At 37.8% G+C, this 11,845-nt stretch overlaps 1 protein-coding gene across 1 annotated transcript; it reads left to right on the forward strand.

Annotated features, from left to right (window-relative positions):
- The first annotated feature begins 378 nt into the window (after positions 1-378).
- LOC110709843 (cytochrome P450 83B1-like) lies at positions 379-9,265 on the forward strand. The gene is made up of 3 exons (XM_021888104.1): positions 379-1,131; positions 7,957-8,269; positions 8,579-9,265. Exons 1-3 carry the CDS (start codon positions 563-565, stop codon positions 9,185-9,187), a joined length of 1,491 nt encoding a protein of 496 aa, XP_021743796.1. The 5' UTR covers positions 379-562; the 3' UTR covers positions 9,188-9,265.
- Positions 9,266-11,845: the final 2,580 nt, after the last annotated feature.

Below are 11,845 nucleotides of genomic sequence, written 5' to 3' on the forward strand. Positions count from 1 at the left end.
TTTTGCATTAGATAGGTAAGGCCCTGTTCACTACACCTTATATTAGCTTAATTGAAATTATTTTTACTAAGCTGAAATTGTTTTTACTGAACTGAAATTATTTTTACAGATTCTCTATTATATTTCCTCTTTAACTTACTACTTCGTAATTTTTACTGAACCAAAATTATTTTTATTGAAATGAAATTGATTTTAGTGAAGTGAACTTATTTTTATTGAAATGAAATTGATTTTAGTGAAGTGAACTTATTTTTATTGAATACTATATTTTTAAGGTGAAATAATACTCCGTGTTCACGATCATATATACCCACACGGAGTACAAGATTAGTTTTGATAAGGTCGTACATCAAGGTATCACGTGGATAAAAAAAATGGCCACTCACTTTTCATGTAACGCAACTCGTAAAAAAAATATTGTGATATGGAGATTGCAGAAGAGAAAATTTTATACTCAATATCGATCATAAACTTCAGTCTATTGTCTATATATAATTAGTATGGTGTTACAACAGCTAACACAAATATACGCATATGAAACTAACCCCACAACAATAAAGTCATGTTGATAATTATATATTTTCTAGCAATTTTATCCCTAGTAGTACTTTTCCTTCTTCCAAATCGCAAAAAAAATGAGCCATTTCATCCTCCCCCGGGGCCTAAAGGGATCCCCTTCATCGGAAACTTACTCCAATTCGACACCTCGAAACCACACGTCTACTTTGCCGAGCTAGCCAAGACCTACGGCCCGATCTTGAGCTTACGATTTGGACGTGTACCTGTTGTTGTGGTGCAATCAGCCAAGTTAGCAAGGGAGGTCTTACACACACAAGACCTTAACTTTTGTAGTAGACCGTCTATGGTTGGAATTCAAAAGCTAAGTTATAATGGATTAGACATTGCTTTTGCCCCTTATAGTGAGTATCAAATAAAAATTAAAAAGATTAGTATAGTTCATCTTCTTAGCTCTAAAAGAGTTGAATCTTTTGCTCCAATTCGTCAAGAAGAAGTATCGAGGATGATCGAAAAAATTTCATCCCTCTCCGAAGCTTCAGAAATCGTAAATTTGACAGATTTGTTAGCGAACTTCGCAAGGTTGAACGTATGCAGGACTGCATTTGGCAAGAGGTATTACATTAAACTCCCTCATAATTAAGCCTTTTTGTGACCAAACCTTGGAAATCTTGTGCAATTATTTTATGGAAAATTGTTACTCGTAATATTTTGTGTTAAAAACTATAGACTTGTTAGATGTGCTAGCGCGCTTTCTGTGCAGTTGGTCACATCGTGTGACCGCTTGTAACAGAGTATCCCGGCTAACCTCTATAACACTAACAGAGTAGCTCCTATTATACTAACAGAGTAATCTCTTATTATACTTATTGAATAACCCTTAAATAACAAAATAACCCCTACAACACTGACACAGTAATATTCATATTACTACTCCGTAACTTAGTAATTCCTATAATACTAACTAATTAACCCCATAAACACTAACCGAGTAAATAACTGACCACACATTGTAACTATCCACGTTTAAAAATTTACTTTTTACCACTAATTTCTAAAGGTGGAGTTTTGAGAGTATGATTTGAATGTTTGATTGATTTCTATTGTCTATCTGTTGATAAGTATATTAGGTGACTCGTACTTCGTAGCTTTGTCCGCCCGATCGGGCGGACATTGCCCGGTCTGACCGGGCGGAAGAAGAAGAGGTGCCTGGCAAATTCGTTGAAGAAGCTGCTCTCGCGCCCGACCGGGCGAGCCTTCGCCCGACCGGGCGAGCCTTCGCCCGACCGGGCGAGCCTTCGCCCGATCGGGCAGACCTTGCCCGGTCTGACCGGGCGGTGGGGGTTGGATACGTTGAAGCATTCGTATGGAGTTTTCTTCTCGCGCCCGATCGGGCAGACCTTGCCCGGTCTGACCGGGCGGAGAAGGAAAAATACGGAACGCGGATTTTGCGGTTTTAGGTTATCTTATTTTATTATCTTTTTGCCCAAGTATCTTTTAATTAGGGATTAATATAAAACCTCCCTAATATCAGTATTAGGGTGAAGAGAGACAGAGTGAGAGCCGTTCTTGAGAAATACAAGAATCATCTTTGTAATCTTTGCAGTTTATAGTGAAATTCATTCGATCTCGGTGCCCGTGGACGTAGCTATCACATCGATAGTGAACCACGTAAATTCTTGGTGTTGTTCTTATTGTTTGCATTGAATTTCTTTATTGTTTTCTTGTTTGTTTTCGACCTTTGCTTCCGCTGTCGCACAACAATTGGTATCAAGAGCTCAGGTTCAATCCTTGGAGAGTTTCTTGAAGATAACAATGGCAGGAGATTCAACAATAAGAATTGAGAAGTTTACCGAGAAAAATAGTTTCGGGCTATGGCAAATTAAGATGAAGGCTCTGTTAAAACAACAGCAGATATGGCGTCCGTTGGCTCCAAAGAGTACTACTTCGGAGTCAGGAGACGGACCGACTGACTCGCAGTTAGAAGTTATGGAAGAGAAGGCACACTCTACCATATTACTTAGTCTTGATGATCAAATCATCACGGAGGTTGCTGATCAGGAAACGGCGGCTGGATTGTGGCTGAAGCTGGAGTCATTGTATATGACTAAGTCGTTGACCAACAAATTATTACTGAAACAGCGGTTGTTTAGCCTCCGGATGCAGTCAGGTACTTCCTTACGGGAACATCTAGAAAAACTTAACTCTATTTTGCTTGATTTACGTAATTTAGATGTTAAAATTGATGATGAGGATGCTGCGTTGATTTTACTTGTATCTCTACCGTCTAGCTTTGAGAATTTTGTAGAGTCTTTTGTTGTTGGTAAGGATTCTATAACCTTAGAAGAAGTGAAGGCAGCACTTCATACTAGGGAACTCAGAATGAAAGCTACGAGTGATAATGGGGATAATGGTAGTGGGTTATTTGTTAAGTCCGGAAAGTCTAAAAAGAATAAGGGGTTTAACAAGGGGAACAATGCTGGGTCGGGTGCTGGAAACGGCAAGGATGGATCTAGTAAAACTACTACTAAAACATGTTATTACTGTAAAGAACCGGGTCACTTTAGGAATAATTGTCCGGTGAGGAAAAACAAGTCCCAGGCTGCTGTAGTTGAAGAGAAACCGAATGAGAGCTATAATTCAGAGGAAGATTTAGCATTAGTCAGTTCTGCTAGGTCTGATGATTTATCTGATAACTGGGTTCTAGATTCGGGGTGTTCGTTCCATATGTGTCCACGTCGAGATTGGTTTGATACATATGAACCTCGCAATGGGGGTATGGTTATAGTCGGTAACAATGCTCCATGTAAGGTCACAGGTATTGGTTCCATGAGGTTGAGGACTGTTGATGGGCGGAGGTTAACTTTGACTAATGTACGGCATGTTCCTGCTTTAGGAAAGAATCTGATTTCATTGGGTACCCTGGATGACTTGGGGTACAATGGTGTGTTTTCAGATGGGGAGTTGTGTATTTTCAGAGGTTATGAGTTGGTACTTAAGGGTATCAAAAGGAACACCCTCTATGTTTTTGAGGGTGTTACACTGCCTAGTTCTGCGGTTTGCGCATCTGTATCTCACCAGGAGATGACTAAGATTTGGCACATGAGGCTTGGTCATATGGGGGAGAAGGGGATGCAGCTATTGTCCAAGAGGGGTCTTCTATCCGGGGTCAAGGTTGCCAACCTTGAATTTTGTGAGCATTGTGTGTTTGGTAAGAAACACAGGTCAAAGTTCAGCAAGGGTGCTCACATTACTGATGCAGTGCTCGATTACATCCATTCAGATTGCTGGGGTCCATCTAGAGTTGAAGGTATGGGAGGTTACCACTATTTTGTGTCATTTGTTGATGACAAGTCCCGATACACATGGCTTAGGTTGCTTAAGTCAAAGGATGAGGCCTTCAAAGTTTTCAAGCAATGGAAAGCTTTGGTGGAAAATCGACAAGGAAGGAAGATCAAGAAGCTACGAACGGACAATGGGCTAGAGTTTTGCAAAGACGAGTTTAATCAGTTCTGTGCAGATGAGGGTATAGGTCGGCATCATACTGTCAGGAAGACACCACAGCAGAACGGTGTAGCAGAACGGGTTAATCAGACACTGCTAGAGAGAGTTCGATGCATGCTCTCTAATGCAGGGCTTGGGAGGAGGTACTGGAGTGAAGCTGTGTTAACAGCTTGTTATGTCATTAATAGGGGTCCTCATTCTGGAATTGATTCCAAGATTCCGTTTGAGATCTGGAGTGGTAAGTTGCCTAATTTTTCGAATTTGAAGATTTTTGGTTGTGTTGCTTATTATCATGTTATTGAGGGTAAGCTGGATCCACGAGCCAAGAAGGGGTGTTTTGTTGGGTACGGGGATGGTGTGAAGGGGTTTAGAATTTTTTCACCTTCGGAGGGTCGGGTCATTCTTAGTAGGGATGTTACTTTCGATGAAAACACCATGTATTCAATTAAAAATGCAGAGATTTCAGATTTGAGAAGGGAAGGAGACAATTTATTACAGACAGATGGGGTACTTGAGGTACATCAGTCTACCATTGCTGATTTACCTCGGGTACAATATATTGATGATGATGCTGATGTTCCAGTGCCGGGTACTCCTGAACCTGAGATTACTCCTACTCATTCTAACTCTGGGGATGAGGTGGAGCAATCTAATCAGGGGTCATCTAGTCAACCTGACACCATTCTTGAGATGCCTAAACGAGTTATCAAGAAGCCTGTTAGATTGATTGAAGAGATGGAGGGAAGAAATTGCTGTGTTGATGCGATGACAGGTTATGCATTGAGTGTAGCTGATGATGTAGAGTCATTTGAACCTGCCACATATAAACAAGCAATTAGTTGTAGTGAGTCTGCGCAATGGCTTGCCGCAATGGGTGAAGAGATGCAGTCTCTTTACAAGAACAGAGTGTGGGAACTGGTAAAGGTACCGGAAGGGAGGAAGCTTGTGGGTTGTAAATGGATTTACAAGAAGAAAGAAGGGTTGTCGGAAACTGAGCAAATACGTTTTAAGGCTAGGCTAGTTGCTAAGGGGTTCAGTCAGGTAGAAGGGGTTGATTTTGTTGAGATATTCTCACCTGTGGTTCGACATACTTCTATCCGTGTGTTATTGTCAATTGTAGCACATTTTGATCTTGAGCTGGAGCAGTTGGATGTTAAAACGGCTTTCCTTCATGGCGATTTGGAGGAGGAGATTCTGATGAAGCAGCCCGAAGGATTCGAAGCTCCTGGAAAGGAACACTATGCCTGCAGATTGCTAAAGTCATTGTATGGACTTAAGCAATCCCCCCGACAGTGGTACAAAAGGTTTGATTCTTTTATGGTTTCACAAGGTTTTGACAGGAATTCATATGATTGCTGTGTGTATCATAGTAAGCTGGATAATGGTTCCATGATTTATCTTTTGTTATATGTTGATGACATGTTGGTTGCCACAAAGAATAAATCTGATATTGCTAGATTAAAGGAGATGCTTAACTCGGAGTTTGACATGAAAGACTTGGGTGCAGCTAGGAAGATTTTGGGTATGGAGATCTACAGGGATCGGGCTAGAGGTAAGCTTTTCTTGACTCAGAAAAGCTACATTGAAAAGATTTTGTCTCGTTTTGGGATGGAAAAATCGAAGCCTATAAGTACGCCAACTACTGTTAGTTGTAAGTTGTCTTTGTCTATGTCACCTCAATCAGAGGAGGAGTTGTCTTATATGTCTAGAGTTCCATATGCAAACGCGGTTGGTTGTTTGATGTATGCTATGGTCTGTACTAGGCCGGATATTGCGCATGCTGTTAGTGTTGTAAGCAGGTTTATGGCTCGACCTGGGAGGGAACACTGGCAAGGGGTGAAAAGGATTTTTCGCTACCTGAGAGGGACAGCTGATATTGGTCTTGTGTACGGGAATGATAAGGAATGCTTGGTCACTGGGTACAGTGATTCTGATTATGCAGCTGATGTGGATACCAGGAGGTCTGTGACTGGTTATGTGTTCACTTTGGGTGGTTCTGTGGTTAGTTGGAAGTCTACATTGCAGTCATCAGTTACGTTGTCAACTACTGAAGCTGAGTATATGGCTTTAACTTCTGCAGCTAAGGAGTCTATTTGGCTCAAAGGCCTAGTAGGTGAACTGGGTATTGCACAGGATTTTGCTACAGTGTATTGTGATAGTCTAAGTGCGATTTGCTTAGCTAAAGATCAAGTACACCATGATCGGACGAAGCACATTGATGTCAGGTATCATTTCTTACGTACTGACAAGAGGATTAAGGTGAAGAAGATTGGGACTGCTGACAACCCGGCTGATTTCTTCACTAAGCCTGTTCCGTTTAGCAAGTTTAAACATTGCTTAGACTTGCTAAATATTGATTACTACGTGATGTAGTAGGCCCTGAGGGGCGAAGTTGGGGAGCTCCTGGTGTAGGTGTGTTGGCATTAAGGTGGAGCTTGCCCGGGGCTTGTGATGCAGGTGGAGCATTATGATTTGTTATACTTGGAGACGAGTATGTGATGGGTCTTGGTTGAAGACTTATCGGGATGTATGGCTTATGCATGAGTCCTGCATCGGGTTTGGCTTGAGATGTTTTTTCACTATGTCTTGATGGGGTCGTTTGCTGACTACGAGTTCTCGTCAAGGTGGAGATTGTTGATAAGTATATTAGGTGACTCGTACTTCGTAGCTTTGTCCGCCCGATCGGGCGGACATTGCCCGGTCTGACCGGGCGGAAGAAGAAGAGGTGCCTGGCAAATTCGTTGAAGAAGCTGCTCTCGCGCCCGACCGGGCGAGCCTTCGCCCGACCGGGCGAGCCTTCGCCCGATCGGGCAGACCTTGCCCGGTCTGACCGGGCGGTGGGGGTTGGATACGTTGAAGCATTCGTATGGAGTTTTCTTCTCGCGCCCGATCGGGCAGACCTTGCCCGGTCTGACCGGGCGGAGAAGGAAAAATACGGAACGCGGATTTTGCGGTTTTAGGTTATCTTATTTTATTATCTTTTTGCCCAAGTATCTTTTAATTAGGGATTAATATAAAACCTCCCTAATATCAGTATTAGGGTGAAGAGAGACAGAGTGAGAGCCGTTCTTGAGAAATACAAGAATCATCTTTGTAATCTTTGCAGTTTATAGTGAAATTCATTCGATCTCGGTGCCCGTGGACGTAGCTATCACATCGATAGTGAACCACGTAAATTCTTGGTGTTGTTCTTATTGTTTGCATTGAATTTCTTTATTGTTTTCTTGTTTGTTTTCGACCTTTGCTTCCGCTGTCGCACAACACTATCTAACTTGTTACGTGTAAGTAAGTGTAAGGGGTAACGGTGTAAGATTAGAAAAATGTAGGATTGAACTTGTCTAGAGATAAGCCTTATCCTATTTTTATCCACACAAAAAGAATGAAAGATAGTAAAAGAAAATGGCGGGAACTAAAAGGCAGAATTTAGGCTTGGCAAAAACAGTGATCCATTTATGGTCAAGGAGTCAGACTGAACTAGGCCAATCAACTTTATATGCACCTTTATAAGTACTCACTAAAATTTCCATTATACATTTTAATCTGCATAAAAGTCAACTACTTCGTATATTTATGGGCCTGTGTGACATCCTGAGTCAAGTTATTATATTAGAAAAAAAAAATTTAAATTTCTATTATTATACATAAAATCCATATTCTCCTTTAATTTATTAATTTTTTTCTTAAAAATTATGTAATATGATATGGATCAATAGTTATGTCTCTAATATAAAATTTAAACACATATAAATTAAGGCTTGATACAAAAGAGAGAATGCTACAAGCCTACAACGCTACATGACTCATAAACTAGTTTAGGAACTTTAATTTGTGTCAAAGCTAAATCAAGTAGTAGTTGGTCTAGTACTCTAGTGGTAAAAATTATATCAGTAATCAAGTAAACATAGCCTTAGTTTAAATTTGTATATTTCAATTCAGGTACGAGGATGATAAAAGGTCAAGTAGCAGATTTCACAAGCTAATAAGAGAAGCAGAAGCCATGTTTACCACCTTCTTCTTTAGTGATTATTTTCCTTCTATTATTGGGTGGCTTGATAAGCTAACCGGAAAGTTCTCTAGACTTGAGAAGACATTTAAGGATTTAGATGCATTCTTTGAAGAAATCATTAATGATCATCTTGACCCAAACAAGCCTAAAACCGAGCGAGAAGATATCGTTGATGTTCTACTCCAACTCATGAATGAACGCTCATTTGAGCTCACGTTAGACCACATCAAAGCAGTGTTAATGGTAGTTTCATCTTATACTTATTGTACGTATATTGGCATGAATATCCACCCTCAAATGATGTTTTTGCTTTACAAGTTTCATTAACATTTACAGCTTTAAAGTTGGTAATAAAAACATATAAGAAAAAAAAAAAAAACACATAATAGAAAAAGGAGATCCATTACTATAGTTTCTAGTATGAGACTATCATTATGAAGCACAACGGAGTATCTTTTATTTATTTATTTATTTATTTATTTATTTATTTATTGTTATATGCATTCTTATGAAATCACTCTAATGGTGCCAACTCGCTAAACCTTTCTACAGGTCATATTAATAGCAGGAACGGATACAAGTGCAGCCATGGTAATTTGGGCAATGACAGAGCTAATGAAGAGCCCTATTTCTATGAAAAAAGTACAAGAAGAGCTCCGTAATGTCATGCAACACAAAGGATGCATCAACAATAATGACCTCATACGACTTGAATACTTCAAGGCAGTGGTGAAAGAAACATTTAGGCTACAACCAGCAACACCATTGCTAATTGTACATGAAACAATCCGAAAAAGCACCATTGAAGGATATGATATATTACCTAAAACTTTAGTATATGTGAATGCATGGGCTATTGGAAGAGATCCCGAAATTTGGTCAAACCCGGAAAAATTCATGCCAGAAAGGTTTTTGGGTAGTTCAATAGAGTTCAAAGGATGTGACTTTGAACTAATCCCATTTGGTGCAGGAAGAAGAATATGCCCTGGAATTCATCTTGGTATAGCTAACATGGAATTAGCACTTGCAAATTTGTTGTGCTATTTTGATTGGGAATTGCCTAGTGGTTTTAAGAAGGAAGACATCGACAATGATACATTCCCAGGCATCACCATGCATAAGAAAAATCCATTATGCCTTTTGGCAAAATTTTTTTTATAAAATTTAAATACAAGTTATCATGAAAATTAAATTCTACTAAATATATAAGAAATAATGTAATCATGTGGGATTTTGTTACATTCATCTTATTATGTATTTTATCAATGATTTAAATTTTTATAATCTTTACTTGTATGGAAATGGAGATATATACGTTCTAAGACACGTTTTATAACCCGTAAAAAGTCAAATGGAACAAAAAAATTAGGAACGGATAGTGTATGTCTTATGTAAACCAATCAAATATCAAATGAAGGTCTATTCGGACTATTCTCGTATCCATACATACATGCGGGACAACTTCTCTAAATTCTAAAGGCAAATTTGGTCATAACAGTCAACACCCTAAATAATTATAGTTTAGGTGCAGTCAACACCTTGAACTTTAACTAGTAGCTAGAATACCGCCAACACATACAAAAAATTAATGATAATAGTACGTATAAAAAAAAAAATATACTTGTATTATTAATTACCCTGCTATTCTATCTAATTTAACAGACACCTATATAATATTTTGATATAAGAAACTAAAGCTGGCTTTACTTACAAGTTACAACATGCTCCGTATTCCATAAAATATGGTTTTTCATCTTCGTTTTACTTTTCACCATTCCATTAATATTGTGACATGGGGATGTGCACAAGATTTTAACTAGTGAAATAAGAAAGAGATAAAATGGAAAATTTACAAACTCCTTTTGATTGGAAAATTTAAAGTAATGAGTTTTAAAAATTAAGGGTATATTAATTGGACATTTACAGTGTAAGAGGAGATATATGTTATTGTATTTGTGAAAATTCTTAAAGAGATTTAAGTGATTAACACTATTGTAAAATACTCTGTAATAGTAGAACTGTTTAAGTACTCTTCAATTGGGGTGGGGCGAAGTTATCAGGTGGGTAGATCCACTAGAGAATGGGCGGAACTAGGGGCGGGCTAAGCCATGGTCTGCATGCCCAAGCCCATAATTATGTTTTAAAAACATATATTCTACTTGTATTTCGTTGGGTATTTTGTTGACACATTTAACTTTTAACACTATAATATATTTACAAATATACTTTGATTATGTTTAGTGATTCATATATAGTTATTTATGATAAAATATAGTTCTTCACCAAAAAAGAAATGATAAAATATAGTTATGTAGAAACTTGTTATAATTATATCTCTATATATTTTCAAAATATCAATTTTATAATTTTACTGATTGATAATAGAAATATTAATTGTCAAATTTGCATATTGGTAAACGTGATATGAAAAATGTGTCCACTAATTAAAAACGAAGGAAATATATAATTTCACTTATCTTACTAAAAGAGGGCTAGCTAGCAAAGTTGGATTTTAATCAAACTATTTTGTTGTTTTATTTGTTGCTTTTTTTTTTCCCTAATGTCAATTTTGGCTATAGGGACTGTTTTAGCAGAGTTTAGTGGATCATTATTATTTGACTAGATAGAATTAATACGTAGGACTTTAATAATTGAACTATGAATCATAAGGTTAGCTTTACATCAATTCTTGAATTTATAAGTCAATTTTGGAGTCTGTAGGGAATATTTCGATCAACACTAACTTTGAGCCTCACTGTGATCATGCACTTAAGCATAGTGACGTCCAAAGGGAAAGAAGCTAGAACAAAAGAGTCGCCAACAAGTTTTAGGAACTTGTAATCCGTTCACGGGTGTGAAGGTTACACCCCATTCACGATCACGGAGATCGCTAACTCTATAGCGGGCCGTAACCATGATTTAATATTCGGTGATGATGGTACGAATCCAATCTAAAAGAGATTGAACTCGCCTTAAATTGACCTCTAATTATTTCTTATGATATACATGTGCGCTTTCCAATCAACATACATACAACAAATTAGCCCTAAACTTGTTTAATCTACGTTGGTTGATTATTAATGCACAAATAAATCTATTATTGGCGATCACTTGAATTAAAATCATATTAAGCCTAAAACAAATTATTAATTATCTTATTAGGCGTGATTTCAAGTACAAATTCCTTTTAAACTTGCAAGAAAGGGCGTGATCAAGCAATAACAATAAATATTGAATAATCAAGCAACATAATAATTAATAATTGCCACAACAAATCATTATCATAATAATAAAACAATACCTCCAAAATAATATTAGCAAGATCCTAGGCATGATACTAAATGGATTAATAACAAACCCTAGCATGTCACTAAACAATAAAAATCAAAGATTTAACCTAAACATGATACTAGGAATCAAAATCAACATCCTAACATGATACTAGGAATTATAAAGGCATCCTAACATGATACTAGAAAGTATAAAAGCATCTAAACATGGTAATAGGAATTAAAATAATATTCTAAGCATGATTCTTATATCAAAAGCGAGGAATAAAGATAGTAGATCTACTCACTTTGATGCCTCGTATCTCTTCCTATCAAAACAATACACTTGTTAGTAACTTCAAGAAAGATTAAATCAAACAAACCACATAAATCAAATAAGAATCGAAATATAGATTAGGGACCAAACCCTCAGAATTATCAACCTTAGCTTTCACGTCGAAGGCGAAGGCAACTTCGAGCTTGGCTAGGTATATGTGTTTAGGCTGAGGTTAAGAAAATCAAGAGAGAGAGAAAATGAATAAGCTTTAGC

This window comes from Chenopodium quinoa, unplaced genomic scaffold, assembly GCF_001683475.1.
Source record: "Chenopodium quinoa cultivar QQ74 unplaced genomic scaffold, ASM168347v1, whole genome shotgun sequence".
Lineage (NCBI taxonomy): Eukaryota > Viridiplantae > Streptophyta > Magnoliopsida > Caryophyllales > Amaranthaceae > Chenopodium > Chenopodium quinoa.